This window comes from Rhyacophila brunnea, unplaced genomic scaffold, assembly GCF_057557595.1.
Source record: "Rhyacophila brunnea isolate RB1 unplaced genomic scaffold, BYU_Rbru_1.0 scaffold_2, whole genome shotgun sequence".
NCBI lineage: Eukaryota > Metazoa > Arthropoda > Insecta > Trichoptera > Rhyacophilidae > Rhyacophila > Rhyacophila brunnea.
Genome location: NW_028232859.1, coordinates 23,957,460 through 23,980,246, shown reverse-complemented (window position 1 = coordinate 23,980,246; position 22,787 = coordinate 23,957,460). Strand labels below are relative to the sequence as shown.

Sequence of the window (22,787 nt, the reverse complement as noted above, 5' to 3'; positions counted from 1 at the left end):
CATAATACATTTACCTATTTCTGTTTCGATTTTTTTATATATTTTAGTGATACATTGAACTGGGGTAAAGTATCAATTCTAAGACGAACAACTATTAGCATTTTTTTTCGAATATCTAATTCCACTATAATGCCATCTCATTTCCCCGTCATCATTGGACGTCCTAGGACACAGTGATTTTAATGCAAAATTTAATTATTTTTCAATCTAACCTTTATCGCATTGCCCATGTGGTGAACCCAATCAAGATTCGGAGCATATCCTCTAGAATTGTCATACCATATCGACTGAAAGACACGCATTATTTGATTGCTGCAGATTCAGTTGTTGCGGTCCAACCGGGAATGTAAATGTTCTTTAGAGAAAAATATTCAACACTTCAAAAAGTTATTGTGGTTTTTCGAGAAAAAAAATGTTTCCGGCCCACGCCCTTATACATATCCCCCACTTCCTGAAGCGGGTCCTTACACTCCTCCACTAGGATCGTTGGCGCGCCCCCTACCTATCACTAAGTTTAAAGGCAGTATGACGCTCTATGGTCACGCTGGGCCCCCAGGCTAGAGTCCTGTCAGCCCTCCTCTTGTGGGGGCCATGCCCTTATATCTACACTCCATCACAGTTATCTGATCACATGTATTGCCCTACATGTCTAATTTGATTGTAGATAATACTATAATTTTGTGTATATTGTCCTACTGTAATATCAGATTATAGTACAATTAGATTTTTTTTATTTTTTGCATATTATGTATATACTTACTCTTTTTATTGTTTTTGTTTATATACGTGTACATAAGTGCATCATTGAGGAGACGTTTTGTTCGAGAGTGATGCCGATCAGTAGTCTAACAATTAATACATAAAAACAAAATAAATTCTGGGCAAAATAATAAAAGGCAATTGAATCATTATACTTCCAAGAATATCATTACTATATTATTATATTTTCGTATTCAATACGTATCTAATATCTATATAGTACACCTGCTTAACAGTGCCAGTGGTTTAGTGAGACCGGAACGCACCGGGTCGGCGACTCGGGGATTGTTTCCATGACAAAGTGCGCTCTAGCACTTCTCCAGACAATTTTCAATATTTACAATAATTTTGAGTCACGTGAATATAGTGAACCATATTGTTGTTATTTTTTACTTCATGCGTAAAATGGCAGAGAAACAATTAGTCAGTCAAATTCTCAAGTGGTAATAGGAAAATGTATTGCCTGTTTTTCTTAGCGTAGTTAAATTAGATTTTTACCACCCTGTCGCTTCGATATGTTGTCGAAAAGGTTGGTGTCTATCAGTGACGAAGAGTGGATGTAGGCTGTTAAGATCCAACATAAATAATGCACACTTTGTCAGTCAAACGTATTTGTTTTCATTGAATCAAGATTGCAACTTGTAGAAAGATAGTGTTCGTTAGTTTTTAAAATTCAATTAAACCCTGCCTAATCCGAGGTGTAGTAGATAATAGTAAAAAAATATTCGTTTATCTATAAAAAAAACTAAAATAATGCTATTAAGCCGTACAACATTTTGGATATGATATAGATATAAGAATATTTTTTATCAATTATGGTTTGGTTTAGGCAGGTCATAGTGAATTTAAAAAAACTAACCAACACTATCTGTAATATGTATTCTTAATTCAACGAAAACAAATAAAAATGACTGAAAAAGTGTGCATTATTTTTGTCGGATCGCCAATAGCATACCTATTATGGTTTGGTTTAAGCAGGTTTAATTAGATTTTAAAAACTAATCAGCACTGTCTGCAAATTGTATACCTACTTAGTTCAATGACAACAAATAGGTATGACTGACAAAGTTTAGTATATGTCGAATCTTAACAGCCTATTTCCACCCCACGCCACTGTGGTGTCTATCCATCGAAATTTCGACATTTTTATTTTAGAAAAAGTGGGAGAGTGTGATTAAAATTTTTAATACAGCGCCCCGGCATATTTTATTTAGCACTACCTACGCCACTGCTCTCTACCACTAATTAAAGAAGGTACCAGGTAAGTACACTATTTATTTTATTTTGTCCATTTAGTACCTACCCATAAATTATTACTATTTAATGCATGAGATTCATCTATCAGTATCACCGTTAAATCAAACCAACATTATCCGTTTTATACACAATAACATCATTATTATTTATTCTATTTTTATACAACAAATAAGTAATTATATGGGCATTTTAATAACTTGATCTTGAATAAACGAGTAATGAGAAGCTATTCATCTTCACGATTTGATCATTTAACTTCCGGAAGTTTTTATTGATAAATTATTTAATGTAAATATACTTAGTTAATGTCCTTCAACTGCAAATTTAATTAAAACTAATTTGTATGTACCGACACATTATATTAAATAGCCCATTTGAATACATCTGTGTAGGATACTTCCGATAACCAACGGAAAATTTAATGCAATTAAAATCGACAACCGACCGAACATCATTTTTTTGCAGCTGACTAGCATGCCTGTAACGATCAAACATTTAAATTTTTTGACTGAAATTTACGGATATTTTTTTTAATATGCATAATAATATTTTATAAAAATTGTAATAATACTTATTCTTCTTCTCTAGCACTCCACCTTGGTCGCCTCAAGCAGACTTTTCCACTCTGTCCGATTATTTGCACTCTTTCTCCAATCGATCACACTCAGAGCTCGAAAGCATCTTTGTAAGATAATCAAACCACTGAAGCCATGGTCTTATACGACGTGTCTGATTTCTTTCCAGAACATTAAACATGAGGCGCTTTCCGATACTTGTTCATCTATACGTGTCACGTGACCTGCCATTGCAGACGTTGGGTTTTGATAATAATAGTCTAAGGTTTTGATAATATTGGTTGTGGTAATTTTCTACAAACACGTATCTCAAAAAACACAACTTTTCAGGAGAGGCAAATAACAACTTTATTGTCTCAGTTTTTAATTTAGAAATAAATTTTCTTCTATCAAATATCCATTTAGTATAGTTACACATAGTTTCATGAAAAATATGTTATGTTTCTTCAATTTATTGCACTATACTTTCGACCGATCAGACATATTGTCGAAGATACGAATACGTTGCAACTTTACGTTGCAGCAGACACGTATCTTGACTTACGAGAAAGAACTTCAGTATAATCATCTATCGGAGTTCAGTATTCTGTATACTTACAAACAAGTAAGTCAATATACGAGTTTATAATATTTATAAAAGTTTTTATTGTGATACGAGTTTTTTGTTATTACTTAAATCTATTATGTTATAAAGTATGTTTTGAGATGCGGGTTAGTGGAATAAATGCGTATTCAAATTCTGAATTCATTACAGCAAACAACTCAAAACTGATAAAAATTGAGATACGTGTTTGTAGAAAATTATCAACGATAATATTATATAATATAATACTAGTAATGTAAAATAAATGTCATCAATAAATAATATTTAAAAAAATAATTCTTCAATTAACTATGTTTTTGTTATAGGAATACTCTAATTAAATTATCCAGGTCACAAATCATGCGTAAAGTTAATAAAAATTGTTATTTTTTTATTTAAAAAGAAACTTGTGTTTTGTCAAATTGAGCTCACGGATAAGACTGTTTTTTATCATAAAATGAAGCAAAAAGACAACTTGAATATTGGAAAGTTTATTAATATTGGGATCAATGTTACGTACTTGGATGTAATAATATATATTATTTAGTTTTAGATCCTACCATTGTTTATACAAAACTGAGTAACAATATACAATATTATGACAATAATTAACAGTATAAGTAAATATTTAAATAATCAAAAAAATAATAACTCACAGTTCACAACTATAAAACTTTTATTAGGTAGGAACTTATTTCAATATAATATATATCTCGAAAGGTTTACACTACATAAGTATATCACAAACAACAAACAGGCATATTATTACTTATACGTGAAATCAGTTTTTTTGTGATTTCTTCTGTATTAACAATTTTTTTTTGGCTGAGATATATTTTAGAATTTATATAAGTAGTCTTGTTTATATATATTTTTTTATAATATCACTCTATCAGTGTCTAGATGAATAATATTATTAGTATTTTAAAAAAGTTAAATTAGAAATTGGCATGCGAAAAATTGTTAACTTGAATAATATACATAGATACATATTACGTAGCTTATAGTACGTTTTATTATTTTAGAGACCCGATCATATTTCAATCGTATTTACAGCAAAAAAAATCGTTTTATTAATATTCTCAGTAAGAGTATGTTTGAATATCTTAGAACAAAGATGATCTTCGCCATGATTAGGTATATCTGGTCAATCGTGTGGTGAGTTCGGATTGTTGGGTCAAGCGTGAGGCCATGTTCGTGATTTTGCTCATATTATAATATCTGAAACACGTCAATTTAATATTTTAAAGACTATACTTGTGACAACAGTTTCTTTTTATTTAAAAAATATACATACATTATTTAATATAATATCCAAGTACGTTATTTTTAAAGTAATTAACAAGAACTGAAATACATTTCACTAATTTAAGTAAGTAATACATAATTTGATATACCTAAACTGAATTACGAAGCTTTGCGGGGTATTTGTAAAATATAATCATAAAATTGTAATACTATAAGCAGCATAAATATTCACGTTCAATAATATGTCTGAAGTTAATTAAAATAGTGTTGTAAAGAAGTATGCAAGTGTCTATAAATAAATGTTTACAAAAAACAAACAACTATAAATACTAACACTTGAAAATGATATCACTCGGGAAATATAATTACATTTTTATCTCACAAATGCTACTACTGTTTCCAAAAATTCTTCAAGTTAAGAAAGACTAAATATCGGTTAAAAAACGCTCATCAGACTTATCTCGGCGTATGGCTCAGAATGTTGGCTACTTACAAAAGAAAGATTAGATTCTAAAAAGAATTTCGGATCCATATAAAAATATGACAAGGTACAACTTTGGACTCTATCGCTCATTAGCGGAGGCAAGAATAACGCCAATTGCTGCAAAGATGAAAGAAACGCAGCCTCTAAAATGTAATGATAGTAAACTCAGAGGAAAGAAAAAAATTCCAAGTTGAGATGGCTTGATTGCATCAATAGAGTATAGGGGGCATCATATCGTTTTTTTTAATTGTTTAACTATAAGCTCTTGATAGACAAGCATAGAGAAATACCCTGGATATGACCAAGATATAGGTACGCGGAATTGTAGAGTCAGAAGAGAAATATATAATATGTATAGGTAGATGTACAATGAATTATTATTGTATTGTGTCTATGTATAAAATGTACTTACCTAATCAAATCGTATCGTTTAGATTGGTAAAACTGTACATAAATAATCACCATGCTGTTTTCCTTATCCTCTTCCCTGGCCAAGAGCTACCACCTGCACGTCAGTTAAATCCTGAAAAAAAAATACATTTGAGGTCTTACTTATAGGCGTAAGTTAAATATAAATAGGGATTCCAATCCCGGGATCCCGAGCTATTTTCGATACCTAGCGAAAATATAACAGAAAAAATACGTTTAATAAAAAATAACTACATTAGAAATAAACTGAGTTTGAATTAAGTTTGATTTATACCCATGTGTAGGTAGCCGATTCATTTTATTTTTTCTCATGAATTATTAAAAATGAGAAAGATTGCAAAAAAACAATGCTTCGCACTTTTAACAAAGTAATTCCACCATGATCTCATACGTTTTACGGCAGTTTCATATTTGGCTGACTAATTATATTTATGAAGCGGAAAGACCATAAGTACGCCATGATAATTTGCTTTTCTATTTTAAATCTCGCTAATCCATTCATTATGTCTTTACTATCAGAAACAGCAATCTCATATTAAATTCACATTATTATTTATATTTCAATATTATTTACTCCATTAAACTTGTGTATTTCCAAGATTGAACGTATACAATATTAACAATAAATGACTTAAATAGAATAAATTATACTAGATTTATTTTTGACCGATTTTATCAATGTTATTTGTAAATATAAAAATTTTATATTAACAATGGAAAAAAATGCCAATCCCGGGACCAGTCCCGGGATCCCGGGATTGTCAAATTGTAATCCCGAAATCCCGGGATCGGAATTTTGGCTCGGGATTGGATTCCCTAAATATAAACACTTTTACTACTGTGTATATTCCATGTATCTAGATTATTTCCAAATGATCCACATCGAAAACATTTATTCATACGTTGGTACATCATTCAATTGACCTGGTTTTACCATTCAAAAAACAATATTTTCATTATTTAAAAAAAAGCTATTTCTGTAATTTTAACTTCGTTGGATATTAGTGAAATTTGACCGAATTGTATTTTTATTCACCCCATCTTACCCAATATTACTTTTTTCAAAGCTTAACGTTCATTTCATGTCCGTCAAATCCTAATGTATGTCAATTTCATTTATCGATACCTCTTGAAACGTCTTTTTGCAAACAATATAATAATTGATTGTTTTTCAATCGACCGGCAGGTACCCTACTTATAGCAATTGTAGTATTTATCTCATGCGTAATTGTACATTGATATCTTGTTTGGATTTGGAAAACTCGTCATTCCCATAACTGGTTTTTATTACGAACCTACTGTAAGTAATTTATAGATCCTATCATAAAATTTTATTTAGATACATGAGTAGGTAGGTATATCGAATACTTCAAATATGTACCTGCATATACGACGTCAGTATAAATATATAATAGAATAATTGTTACATAAGTCAGTAGATAAACAATAATATAATTACATAAATACAAATTTGCATTTTTATTAATTATGGCAGTGAAAAAATCGTATTTCAAAAGAAAAAAGAATATTCATATGAAAATGATAAACTAAAGGAGAATTAATTATGAAAATATATTTCAGCGGTGGTTACGATTCAGGGATTATAATGTTTAAGTTTATAATAAATGTATATATTATTTATATGTGTACTAAAATGAGTTTATCAAATTGTTTGGCCTTAGATAAAAATAAATGTTGATGCAGAAGTCAAAATACAATACGTACGTGATACTTATACATTACTATAAATAATTATGATAGTATGTGTTTTTATTATTTTTACCTACTTCATAATAAACATATCTTATTAATAACTGTCAAACTATATTGAAATGAATAAAAAATAATTATTTACCTTTTCAAAAAATGGTTTTGGCGTTTCTGTCTCATCTGCAGCAGGTCTATAATAGATGCCATCGGGAAGCGCACCGTTGTCATTCACTTTTTGAAGGAAAAACAGCGCTGGGTTACGCCTCATGGGATCGGGTAAGACGCCATTTTTGTTGCTATCGTCAGGATTTCCATTCCTCGGCAGCGTCAATATATTCACCGCGTAGACACTCTGCGGTTTTTCCTCCGATACCGCGGCTCGACCTCCGCGACCTCTTTCACTCTCCGGCAAAGGTTGTACTCTTGTAATCGGAGTGTCTGACTCATCGTCGTTTAGTGGTGCTGCAGCCACAGCCACCAACCCGAAGACGAACAACAAAAAAACTGCTTTTATTTTCAGCATGTTGGAGATTTGCGAAACCGGGAATATACTAGCTCGCTCACATGGACACTGCGCTATTTATATAGAATGAATGTTTACATCACTGCAAATGCCGGACGAAACTCGTTTGAGTAGGTATTGAGAAAAAATAAATAATTCTTGAATATTTATTGCTTCGGATAACATGTATCAATATAAGTTGTTTGTTTGAAATGAGACACGATGCATTTTTTTCCACGTGAGAACGGTCTCGCTTTCCGCCTAACTTTAAAATTCTACGCATTGCTTTGTATCTTATCGATTTAGTAGTTTTGGCTGGAACCTCAATATAATTTATAACGTGTTATTGTTATTCATAATATTATATATTATTATTATCTACACTAGTAACACGAACGAATGAAGATTGTACATTCGTGTGATAATCATTTTTACAAAATTTTAAATCAAATTAAGAATATAATTAGTACCTATTCGTTAATTGTTTTAAAATATGGTCAAAATTATTAAAACCATCTTAATTCAATTTGTAGCTTTCAATCGCGGCGTCGACTGTGTTAAAAAATATTTATTATTTAAATGTATCATTATTCAATCATTTATATAACAATAAAACCATTCAACCATTGATCATTTGATAATATTTAAAATAAGTTTCTTTTTAGCAAATATTGTTATCACGACACCTATAATTTTTTTTATCGTGAACGACTTAATATTCTAAAACATGGAAATAAATGTTCAACTATAAAACCTTTGTTCTTTCATGGTCACTTCCTAAATTTGACATATGGATACAAACGGCGTCCTATGTTATTACCTGGTTAGTTTCCCATAGCTCCATTGCATACAACCTGTAGAATGCAGATGGAATTTAGTGACCTTTGAAGGTGTTAAAATCCAATTGGCTTGAAAAGGAGCAGGTCAGGTTGAGACTCTCCTGAGGCTTGATAAAAAAATCTACTAAACAAATGCCTAATTATTTATTATTAATATTATGTATTATTCTATCTTTACTGTATCTACCATCCAGACCCATGCCAAGGGTGGCAGCCGCCTGAGTGTCAAAACAAAATTGCCGCTCTATCCCCATTTTATAAAAAAATGAAATACATGTATTAAAAGACGAGATAATTATATTGTTTACATGAAAACATTTTTATATTTATTATAGCAAAGAATTTATCATAACACAAAAGACGATTCCGCCGCAGACGACTTTTTTGCTACAGATGGAACGAACTCATGAGAAAATATTTTTTTCAATTTAATAACTTCATAACTTTAGATACCATTACCTGAACCCATTTTGAACCCAAAGATCCAGATAATCGGATAACCTATCTTAAATTATATTTTGCGTTCATTCTTCGATTTGCCACCCCTGTCACCATCTGGCGGTAGGCAAAACACTTTTTTTTTGTTTTTTTTTATATATAAACATACATAATGTATGCAATCCAATTTAATAATATTTTAAAAAGTAATATTATTAAAGAATGTTTTGTCAGTTATTTTGCCGCCCATGAACCTAGCCACCCGAGTGTTGCACACCTCAAAGACTCCTGCGTGGCCCGGCCCTGCTACAGTCTTATTATTGTAAGATATTTATATTTATTAGCTGAATACCATTTTCAAGTTTTATTATGTAGATACTTACAAAGACTTTATATGTAAATATATAAAATTACATTACACTTTTTCTAAATTTTCAGGCTAAAAAATATTTTTTAAACAGGATTTTACTGTGATTGATTCCTTTAGACTCATAGATACGTCATCCTGAATTGGCACGCGGATTTCTTATTTTAATAATTTGTAAAAGATTCGAAGATTGATTGGCCCATAATTAATAAAGTCGTGACTTGAAGAATCATGACTACTTTATTATTGTATATAATATACCTACATACAGTAAACTTATAATAATATTTTTTTAGTTAATACAATACATTATTGTCTTGTATTATCTATTGTACCAACATATTGTGATTCATTCAATCATTTCCGCGATATATTTTATAATAAAAACAATTTTAAAATATCGTACAACAACAAATGTACGTATTTTATTATTAAAATAATACAAAATTAAATACACCAGTGTTGCAAATGCGTAAGAGATACCATAGGATTTTACGAATTTCAATAATTTAATTGCAATACATGTTGGCATGGTGAATAGGTATAGATTATTAATTTATTAGTTACTAGCTGAAGTACCCGGCTTCGCACAGGGTCGCTTCGTGGCTATATTTATCTTAGATATTTGAAAAATAATAAAAGGTAATTATTTTTTTAATATTTAAATATCTTTGTAATACAATATGGCAATATGAAAATAATTCTAATAGGAGTAAAGGTCAAACATAAGAACACTAAATTAAAATCGAATCCAAAATATGAAAACGTTATTAATGTTATTAATATGTTGTAAAAAAAAACAAAATTAGATGGAACAAACAAACAACAAACTTTGTATTTTATATAATAATAATAATTTAGAAACCTTCGCAGGTGTGCGCACAACAACTGCCAAAAGTTTCATCGCAATCGGATGAATGGTATAGGAACGCATACGAATAGTAGAAGAAGAAGATTTTCTAATTCAGAAATCTTTGTGGGCATGCGCATGACAACTCACCAAAGTTTCATTGCAATCGGATAAATGGTATAGGAACGCATACGAATAGAAGAAGAAGATGGTTGTACTAATTCAAAAACCTTCGCGGGCGTGCGCACAACAACTGGTCAAAATTTCATCACAATCGGATGAATGGCATAAGAACGCATACAAATAGAAGAAGAAAAAGATGGTTGTACTAATTCAGAAACCTTTGCGGGCGTGCGCACAACAACTGGTCAAAATTTCATCACAATCGGATGAATGGCATAAGAACGCATACAAATAGAAGAAGAAAAAGATGATTGTACTAATTCGGAAAACTTTGCGGGCAAGGGCACAACACTTGATCAAAATGTCATTGCAATCGGATGAATGGTATAGGAACGCATACGAATAGAAGTAGAAGATGATTTTCTAATTCAGAAATCTTCGTGGGCATGCGCACGACAACTCACCAAAGTTTCATTGCAATCGGATGAATGGTGTAGGTACGCATTCGAATAGAAGAAGAAGATGATGGTTGTACTAATTCAGAAACCTTCGCAGGCGTGCGCACGACAACTCACCAAAGTTTCATTGTAATCGGAGGAATGGTATAGGAACGCATACGAATAGAAGAAGATAGAATAGAAGAAGAAGATGGTTGTACTAATTCAGAAACCTTCGCGGGTGTTGGCACAATTACTGACGAAATTTTTATTGCAATCGGATGAATGGAATAGAAACGCATACGAATAGAAGAATATAGAATAGAAGAAGAAGAAGAAGATAGTTGTACTAATTCAAAAACCATTGCGGGTGTTACCACAACAACTGACGAAGGTTTAATCGCAATCGGATGAATGGTATAGGGACCATACGAATAAAAGAAGATAGAATGAAGCAGAAGAAGAAGAAGAAGTAGATGGTTGTACTAATTCAGAAATCTTCGCGGGTGTTGGCACAATTACTGACGAAAATTTTATTGCAATCGGATGAATGGAATAGGAACGCATACGAATAGAAAAATATAGAATAGAAGAAGAAGAAGAAAAAGAAGATGGTTGTACTAATTCAAAAACCATTGCGGGTGTTACCACAAAAACTGACGAAGGTTTCATTGCAATCGGATGAATGGTATAGGGACCATACGAATAAAAGAAGATAGAATGAAGTAGAAGAAGAAGAAGAAGAAGAAGATGGTTGTACTATTTAAGAAACCTTTGCGGGTGTTAACACAACAACTGACGAAGGTTTCATCGCAATCGGATGAATGGTATAGGAACCATACGAATAAAAGAAGATAGAATGAAGAAGAAGAAGAAAATGATGATTTTTCTAATTCAGAAACCTTCATGGGTGTGCATACAACCACTTGCCAAAATTTCATTGCAATCGGATGAATGGTATAGGAACCATACGAATAGAAAAATATAGAATAGAAGAAGAAGAAGATGATGATTTTTCTAATTCAGAAATCTTTATGGGTGTGCATACAACCACTTACCAAAATTTCATCGCAATCGCATGAATGGTATAGGAACGCATACGGGACAGACACACAGACAGACAGACATATAGACAGACAGACATTCATTTTTATATATTAGTATAGCCTATACTCTTCGCGCAAGTGCAAGCAATAAGTTTACAAAGTTTTATCGCAATCGGATGAACGGTATGGCTGCGCATTCAATACGAACAAACAAACACACAAACACACAAATATTAATTTTTATATATTAGATATACCTAATCAAAAATAACATTTTGTCACTTGTACACATTGTATTTTTATATGTAGGTAATCAACTAAAGACTATTTCGACATGACGTTACTTTTATAATCGGCGATTTTATTTGACGCAGATGACACAATCGACTCTTCAGACGATTTAGGGCTCGAAATAGTTCAAACTAGTCATGTGACTGTTAAATTATACCAAAATCTCAAAAAGATTTCTCACAAACTGAGTACCTAAGTAATTATTACCCAAAGATAACAAAATCCATGCAACTATAGATACTATAGTAAAACCATTACATCTTGGCGAGGATTTTTTGGCGCTGTATGCAGTTTTCTAGACTTTAGCGGGGGTCGGGGTCATAAAAATATACCTAAATGTGCGAGGGGCAACGTAGTTCCGCAGTTCGCCGCTAACACGTCCGTAGCCGTGATAAGTGGTAGCACTGTACCATTAAAAATCCCTATAACATAAACACTAACACATGTACCAGTACACAAAATAAAATATTTCACTAATATTATTATGTAATCACTGTCATCTATAGAATAGATACACTATTATTTTTTTCTTGTTACATTGGTAGTTGGAATTTATGGCTTTTATTTTATTGCTAATTTTGGGGGCCTCAAATTCAGCCAGTGCCTCGGGCCTCCAAGACCATAAACTCGTCACTGACCTTTATACGTGTGTTAAAAATGTGAATTATATATTCTAGTAACAGGGTTTTATACACTTTTTTACGTGGTAAACATACTTGGAAAACGGGATCTAGTAACCGAACGAGGTTGTGATAACAAATATGTACTCGGCTTCATGTTCACAAAACTATTTTATTGTTATTAAAAAATATTAATTAAACTATTATTAGTGGGTGTATCCCTTATTATAATATCATTATTCTTCATCACACGGTAAAATGATCATCTAACTTATTTTAAATGTAATATTTTTTAGTTGATTAATAAACTATTGGTTTGGGTATAAATAAATAAGTATAAAATCTAATTTTCCTTCCAAGAAAAGTCTTACCTACCTGTTTAATTAAATTGTTATGATAACACAAGATTATAGATGAATATGCGTCATAAAATCATAACCCATTATGTACCTACATCTATCGGAAGATAATGCGATTAATAATTATTAGAGATTTTTAGTTACAATTATTATAACTTTATTTAAACTTATCAGAAAAAACGGAGTTGTATTTTATGTTATAAGGGCTTTTTAAGTCATTAGCTATTTCTGCTTAAAATCACCTCTAGAATTTATTATAATTTTATATTACCATTATTTTAAAATATATTAATTCTAAAAAGTAAATGCTGACTCAATTAATAGTATAAGGGCTTGTTTACATTAATAATTATTACTAATTCGGCTTGTTTACATGTGGAGGTATTAATGCGAGTAGTGATTACTAATGATTAGTACTAAACCCATATTAACAAGCCTTAAATATTTGCGTAGTTTTAAGAATAAAATGATGTAATTTTATTTTCTCTAAATACGTATCACGGAGAACTGGATTGATACAAATCTCTTTTTAGTTCTTTCTGCCTCTTCCTCTTTCACTCTTCTCATGGTTTCTCAAGGGAAAAAAACGAAGTGAACGTAATTAATTTTGACTAATGATGTTGCGTTTTTTAATTCGTGTGAAACTGTAAAAAAAGACTTTCTCCCTCGTTGATTAATTTATTTTTCAAGCTATCATTAGTATGGTAAACACAGGCGTGTAATAAATATATTATGACAGTCTATACTGGAATAATTAAACAGTGACACCATGGCCACCATGGGCGATACACAGGTGTATTGGTATCACTTACTATAATGTATATTTCAATGTCTGTAAAAATACCACTACAATTGCGAATTATTTTTGTCTTACCGATGGTGCCACTATATTATAATGAATGATTCCAGAATACCGAAGACTATGGAGAAGACCGTAATAAGCAGCCATGAACTATTTTAATTATATTTAAGATATTCATATAGAAATATAAGAAAGTATCATAATTGTGTAACAACAACTAAAACAATAACTAAGTTATTCACTTTTTCATGAAATCCGCTTTCCCCGGGTAGATACGAGTAGTTATTTATATGAAATACAAGAAAATTGACCATGCTTTAAATGCATGTATATATTAATTATGCCAGCTTAGATTTGGATCATGAAGTCATTATTGGCAACTTTACTTATTGTATGCTATTTGAACAGTGTTTCACTAAACACCGATGTGACTATTTAGATTTAATTAACCATTGAAGTTATGGTATCACGCAATTTAAATTTAAGAAAACATTCCATGATTTCGGATCGTCCAAATAATCTTCTAAATGTTGACATAATTATATACCAACTAAATACATGTAATATTATATAATATATTATTATTGTTTTCATCTTGCCAATCATCGTAAACACAAAATAGGTTGAATCTTAAATAATATCGTACTCTTGAATAGTTGCCAGAGGCTGATGCGAACATCTTTGCAAGAAGAACACGTTCGTCTTTATTATAATTTATATCTTTGGGAGCATTCTCACCTTGACATTGTTTGACCTTGACAGTGCCACCTGAGGAGAAGGAAAGGTGAGCGGGGACCTGACATAAATGAAGAACAAGGAAAACGCACTCGGTAGGTACAGAAAGGTACATACTATTCTTCGATGACATGGCCTATCGGTTTTACTATTTCTGTTTAAAGGGTAATGGATATTTCCTATGTTGGTACCTCCTTGGGATTTGTGTTATTTTCATGGTGGAATAATATTATAATATAAATACCTAAGTACATATTATCATTTTGGAAAAATCTTGTCCCCACATACAAATGGCAGACGTTGACACGTTTGTGAAAATTTATAAAAAAAATATTGTATATTTTTTTTATATCTTACTATGTATTTGTATTACAAAGTTTATATTATTATTTATAAAAAAACATATTAACTGCCATCTTGCTGATCGACGTTAAAGTTTTTAATAATCTAATGAAGATATTTAGAATATTTTCACAATCATATCTTCAAACCATTGAATTTTGATATTATGATATATTGGTGTATAAATACAGACTAGCAAGTGTGCAGATGAATCATCTAGTAAAGAAAAGGGTGTTGTAATATGGTTGTAGTCGTTGGTCGTTGTAGTGTCCGTAAAATATACATAATTATTATCTAATATTTTCTTGAGACTTAATTTCTTAGGGTTTTGTTTTTTATTCAGACTGCTGTCCAAATTAAAAAGTCATTTTTGCACGATTAATAATAATTGATCAAGAGTAAAGTAAATTCATGAATTTCACCCCGACGAAACGAAAAAGTTTTTTTTTTTTCAATAAGCCCAGACGAAAATAATGGCATCCTACGTTGTTACTTTCAATTATTGTATTTTAGTTAATTTAAAGAAGTAATTTTAATCATGATAATAAATATTATATTTCAATAGATACCCACCTCGCACTCGGCATAAATAATTTATACACCTATGTTTATATAAAAAAAATACATCTATAGGTCGACATAAAAATGTAAGGAACTAAGTATTTGCAAAATACCGAGAGAAAAATGAAATACTCTTACTCAATAATTTTGTTGGTTTCGCATAATATAATTATTATGAATGTAACTCTTACTGTCGGGACTTTTTGGGCGCTAAAAATAAAATTGTAAACAATTCAGTATTTACCTTGTGCTAACTCATTTTTACCACGTTTTTCTTAGCTCGTATTCTTGTTTGTCCGGTGGTTGTTTATCCAGTATAAATCATGCAATCGATTTTTAACTAACTTTCCGACTAGCTAGACATTTGAAACTTTTAGAATATATGAGAACACGATGCCAATGCATTATTTTAATACTTTTAGCCATCTTTAAGTAGAATTGAATTCATTTTCATTTAATTCTGTTTTGTATGAAAAGTTATTTCGGAATAAATCCGTAATCCAATCCACTATTACTGGTTGCTAAGGGAGTGGTTCTAGCAACTAAATTATTAATATATACCTACGTGCGTTACTATGGAAATCAAAATGACATTTCAGTATTCTATATTTGTTTGTTTATTGCAAAATAGCAAAAAAAATGATTTGTTGATAATTGCCTTATTTGTACTAAATTATCAATACATAGAATTGTCAAGTTTACATGATTCAACAGAAAATTTTAAAACGTGGTATATAAAAAGTTCTTTTTATCTTGTAATTATATCCAACTTCTACGGTATTTGATTTTTTTAGAATTATCTAAGTATATTATCTATTAATAATTATCTATCTATTTAATTATTATTATAATTTATCGGTATATACAGGAATAGTGTTTATGTGATTTATTAACAGTTTTACAATTTAAAAACATGATATATAAATTACGAATATTTATTTGACATAGCAATAGTTTACTTATGCCAAAATGAAAACATTATAGCATTTAAATATATTTAAATTCTATTCGATGGCAACAATAATTACAATTTTATTTAATTTTCATTATAAAATAAATCCGATATCCAATATACTCGTTTAATTCAATATAGGTTATCAGAATAAAATATAATATGTAATAGATGTTTTGGTTTAGGGTTAAATAAAGCAAACACATTGTATGGCATTTTCATTGTATTAAAACAATTCCTATCTCATCAGTCCATAAAACAAAACTTAATCCTAGGATAACTGGTAACATAACTTCAACAGCGACTTGTAGTTTTTTATTGTAAAATAATTTAAATAATCAAAATTATATGAGTACCAACACATAAGTACGTAATAAATATTATAAAAATAGTAACTTCATCAATTGGTATAACATGCGTCTCCCATAACAAATACTAATTATTATATAATTACTAATAGAGTCAATATAGTATTCAGGGCGCCTTTGGTTTCATTTATATAACCATTCGTTACTGTAATGTTATTCAAAATAAGTCTCAACCGATTATTTAATGTGTACTTCATGTAATAAATTAAAATAATAAATAATTACTAAACTTCTATTCTAATCCATTGGTATTCACTCGGTCGTCTCTTGGGTTGGCGCTGCCATCTAACAGCGCTTTGGGGAGCCGCTTGCGTCTGAATCGTTTGGTATTGCAGATTTCTTTGCCTGTTCGTACTCTGTCCGGGAAAAACGATGGGTCTAGTATTTCCTCTTCCGGTGCTCGCCGGCGATTGGAAATTTTGTTGTGGCGCGAAATTTGATTGACCGCCAAATACGTTTTGAGCATTCGAGCCACCGGTTACTCTGGATCCTGTGTTTACAGCTGCTAATGACTGACTATTCGCAGCGGTTCCTGTAAATCCATTTGAATTGTGTGCTGCTCCGCCTCCTGTAGCTTGGCCAACGGCTCCGTTACCAAATGATCCCGAAGAACTTTGTCCATTTGCAAATGTCTGTCCTGGATATGATGCCGCCGATCCCGAACCTTGACCAAAAGCTGAAGATATTCCTTGTGCTCCGAAAGATCCGGCCGCACTCTGGCTTTGAGCGTTACTATTGGAAAATCCTTGGCCTAATATGCTGCCTCCATTCTGTGCTGCTGAACCTGATGATATTACTGATGATATTCCTTGATGTCCAGCAGAAAAGCTCGATGATTGACTACTGGATTGGCTACCGCCGAAAGATGATCTGAAACAGAAATATTAAGAATTAAAATCTGGCGTCAATGTCAGGCGCATGATTCAATAACAATTTAATATAATAGCTATTCACATATTTAGCAGGCAATTGTCATTGAATAAATAATTAATAGTTATATCATTCATAAAACGTTTAAGTAGGTACTATTTAAAAATGCACGTCATAACACTTTAACCTCCAATAATATCGTCATTGTAAATCATCAATAACATCAGAGTTATATTAGACAGAATATGGTAATATTATAATCAAAATGCGATAGCCTCTTTGATTTGTATTAGGCCAGTGATTCTCAACCAGTCCGAGAGCCGTGTCAGGAGTTATGCGATAATTCGTAAGCGTTTACGAAAAAATACAACTTGAAACCATTTCCGTGTTAGAGTACAGACCTACAAACTTATCTGGAGAATGGCCAAAAATGGAATTACGAACTACCATAAGACGCCATATTAAAAAAAGTCATTCGAATATCAGATTTTCCCAGTTACGAGTCGTGATTGGGTAGTTTTCGACAGTGGCTCCCTCATCTCATTCTCCAAATAAGTTTGTAGGTCTGTAAACGGAGTAAATTTGAAAAGTTAACGTCGTTAGATATTGCAGCATAGTTATTATTGAAGAAGTTAGCGAAAGTTGACGATTGTAATTTATTTTGTAGTAGCAACGAATGAAAGAATAAAAAAATAGTAATAAAGACAATACAGTTGTCAATAATGAGCAACATCTTTTATAAACGTACTCTTCAATTTATTTTTGTCAAGACGCTCAATGTTTATTTTGTTTGTTATTAACTATACACTATTTATTGTGTGTATTGCCCTGTAAATTTTTGCCTGTCAATCTTTGCTCAATGTCAATTGTGGACAGAATAATATTTTTAAATAACTCATGTTACGTCTTTAAGGGGGGACATGCTCGTCGAAGGTCAAAATTGAGTTTTTATTGTATTTTCAAACCATGATCCTGGACACTCCTTAAACGTTGTAGATAATCTATTTATATAATTTTGAAGCCTTATTATCCTTTATAGTTATTTTAAACATTTGATGACTGCATAAAGTATTTTTGTTACATAAAATAGTATTCGTTTAAACCTCTTGCTCTAATGTTTTAGAATATAGTCATATTTCGGTACATAACTGTGCAGTGGTGTTAAGATTTCTTACGTTTATTAATTTTTAAACGCATTTATGAAACTATTAGTATAATTTATTACGAGATAATTTTTGTAAAATATTCACGATAAAAAAATATATTGATAATCTCTGTGATCCCAAATTTGACAAGAATTAGGCATTTTATTATTCAAAAAATCGGCAAGATTAACACATTTGAAGATGATTCTAAAGATACTTATTATAAGCTATGTCTTTGATCATTCAAGTGTGATAAACATCTTATGAATAATGATTGCTTTATAATAATTATTGACCTAAGAATAAGGTAGTGTTTTTTTGAAATACGCCATTTCTTTTGTCATTCCCTAGTGGTTAAGCTACAACATACAGCCGTAGCCATAAATTGACAAACTATAATTAAAGTAGGGAGTAAAATTATGTTAACGCACGTGTTTGAACGTTTGTCTTTTCCAATTTAAAAATCTATCCAACTTAATATGCTTTTGTGAATAATATTATTATGTTGGAATGATAAATGTGGATATGTGAATGTTGTACTTCTATGTTAAGTTTATTTTTTTTCAAACGCGCAAATATTATACGTATTAAAAATTTTCAAATCAAAATTTATTTATTTACATAATTCAAGACGTTCACAACATGAAATGAAAAATAAAAAATATAAGCAGTATTTTAAATAACGTACAATATATAATTATTATATATTGTACGTCTTTTTATGTTTAATTTATAATCAATTACCTAAAAATTTAAATTTATCAATCGAGTGAATAATTTATATAATTACAAGAATGGTTTCAACTAAAAATATGACGCAGTTGCATTTACAAAATAAACAAAGTTGAGTAAATAATAATTAGTTAGGTACAGACATCTTGAATGTTTATAAAACCAGTTTTATACCGGTATGCATTTTTTTAGTTTCTATTGAACGGAAAGAAAATTAGATAGTCAAAATACGTTATAATCGATGATAATAAATATTTACAGCCATATTAACAATATCCAAATTTACATTTAGTTGAAACTGCAGTCGTCTGAAATCGTCGCCACGAAGTAAATACCCACTATAAAAAATCTAACGGGACAATTTTTTGAATACTTTAAAATGCATAATAATTTTAAATACCTACTTAATTAGTCTTATATATTAGTATATGTTATGCAGGTCGCCCCTGCTTATTTGTATTATATTTATGTATCAATATATTATAATATAATATAATCTTTTAACTTATAGCTTATATAGAAATGGAGTTCTACGACCTCTTCCAAGTAAACGTATTGAGATTGTGAAGCTAAAAGAGCGTAAGTGACAATTTGAAATTTTAAAAAACTTTATATTATATTTTTTTACTCTCTTGCTGACGAATTTTTGGAATGCTTAAATGTGAGATTATTAACAATCTAATCTAGTGATAGAACATCAGAGTTACGTGGCTTGTCACTCTTGTCAGTACAACTTGAATCCATTTTATGGAACTTCATATATTGTATTAACTAAGTAGGGGTTCCCTAAGGTTTTACCGATTTTAAGAGTTCCGCCAAAAAAGGTTGGAATATTGTAGGTATTACCTACAACCCCATAAATAGCTCACATTTCTTAAATATCCCTTACACGTTTGGCTTAACATATTTGTGGAGGTCGTATAATATCCACATTCATCACATTCAGAAAACTCAATTTGAGCTAGTTATATTTTGTGAATTCTATGACCGACGACTCTCACGAATGTCAGACCAAGCGGTGAAAACTGGCCATGAATGAAGAAGCATGAAGGATTTTTTAGGAAGAGTGATGATTTAAATACATATATACTTAAATAATTTACTTAAATAGAATGATATTAACTTTTTCAAGAGCTTCGGGTTTCATATTTGAGAACGTTTGCCAAGTAGAAAGAGGATATTGTACAAACTACAAACCTATTATATAATACAAAATGATTGTTTTTTTAACATTATTTAGTTTAACTTAGTTTAACTATTTTACTTTTGCGCGTCTCATATTTTGATAAGAAAAAATAACATGCCAAGACTCGCTATTTTCGATTTCAAGGATTTGTTATTTTAAATTATAATATTATAAACCAAAATATTTTTTGTTTAATCAAAAAAGCAATTTTTTAAATCGAAATGCTTAATGATACATATTATTATCATTTTCAATTCTAATTTTTCATTTCCTGTCTGTAACAATGTGAACAGGTAAATTAATATTACAATAACACATTATTAGCTTGCTAATATTTTTTTATTAATGTATTATATTTGGTAATTAAATTATTTATTATTTTAAACAAGTTCATTTTATTAGATTATTAATAATACCCATAAAACCGAACTAGTCGACTTTGCTTTGAGATTCTTCTGTGAACGGATTCTTGGTGGTTACATGTTCTACGAATTTTTCTAAGGTTATGTTATGTTATAACGTTATGTATTTATCCACAACAATTAAATGGTGACCTCACAATATCCTTCTTACGGGCCGTCTTTTTTGTAGTTTGACAATGTCAAGCGTATTGTTTTTCATAAATGACTCAATAGCATTTCGCAAAAATTATATGCATCATAATAATATTATAGTAGATATGTTTATATTAAAATACCCATCTACACCACAAAGTCTTACTTCTAGGCCTAAGTCTTCGGTATTAAATATATTTGAATGTATTATATCTCGTTAACCGAAATATGTATTATTAAATATTTTAATATAAAACACAGTAATATTTAGTATTTTTTCACACAATGTAATATGCATTACTATTAGGACTGGATAAATCCGCTTCAATGGGATACTGTCAACTGAATCCTATTAATACAATGTCTTTCCTCCAATAATTGACAGTAAACTATTAATTAAGAAACAACGCTAAATAAATGTTAAAAATATATTATCTTACCCTAATATACTTTGGGTTCCACCGAAACTTGAGGACTGACTGGATGCCTGAGACACTTGGAATCCTTTACTGACTCCGCCTACTGTTACACTATGACTTCCAGCTTGGTTTGCTCCGGCCAGTCCTGAAAACCCTTGACTGAAACTTGCGGAAAATCCACCGTCTTCTGTTCGCCCTAGACCGAAACCGTTTGAAAATCCAAGTCTCGGGCCAACAACACCAGTCAAACCGCTCTCTTTGGCCTTTCTGATTTTCAAATCATCACTTTCCTGACGAGTAAGAGTCGTCGGATCGTTCTCAAGATGATCCAGCACCGGCAGCACAGGCGGCGTAATCACATTGTCATTTTCATTAGATTTGACATCATCCACAAAATATATTCGGCCATCGTCAGCCATTACCAACTTTTGCTGAGAACGATTCACAGGAATAGCATGGCTATTTTGCAGGGAAAATATCACCAAAAATAATACTGCAGCCTTAATCATTTTTCCGGTTCGATCTGTCAATGCGTCCACTAAAATTCACACTAAACACTGAGCAAATAGAGTCCGGCTTTAAAATGCTAGCGAGAAGGTCGCTAAAGTAGACACTTAGCATTCAGGTCCACGCGGGCGAAGCTTATGAGTGAGGTTGGCAGCGGAGTCGCCGCGCCGGACATACATATTAGGACGATATCGTGAGTAATTTGCCTTCAGAAAATCCCAGACCTGTTTCTTAGTTCGCGGTAATTAAGCAAGAAATTCCGCGGGTACTTACTCGGATATCGATAGAATGCGATCTGGCGTCATATCGAACCGGCAGATAATATCAATATTGCCCGATGGCGTACGCCCACCTTTGCTTTCTACCGACTCCTGTACATTGTAATGAACAAACCTACCTATAGTATGACGCTAGAGTTAAATAATAATACAAAATGGATTTATGATTAGCATACATGATTACATAACGTTTATTAGAAGAAACGACAATGACATCTTATAAATATTTAACAAGCGCATTTTACATAAAAGTAAATGTACAATTTTCTTACCCAGTGCATTTTATACGATTCAACTGAAATTATCAAGTAGGTAATAGTTTATTTTTTATTAACTGGTTTTTCATATTAATATTATTGTACAAAAAAATCGTTTATGAATACTGAAAACTTGTAGGCACTCGCGGAGTGATAGTATGT

The 22,787-nt window shown here is 31.0% G+C and overlaps 1 protein-coding gene across 1 annotated transcript; it reads right to left on the bottom strand.

Moving 5' to 3' along the window:
- Positions 1-16,514: 16,514 nt before the first annotated feature.
- LOC147072092 (uncharacterized) lies at positions 16,515-22,135 on the bottom strand. The gene is made up of 2 exons (XM_085947420.1): positions 21,605-22,135; positions 16,515-17,547 (listed from the first exon to the last, which is right to left on the bottom strand). Exons 1-2 carry the CDS (start codon positions 22,090-22,092, stop codon positions 16,902-16,904), a joined length of 1,134 nt encoding a protein of 377 aa, XP_085803546.1. The 5' UTR covers positions 22,093-22,135; the 3' UTR covers positions 16,515-16,901.
- Between the last annotated feature and the right edge of the window lie 652 nt (positions 22,136-22,787).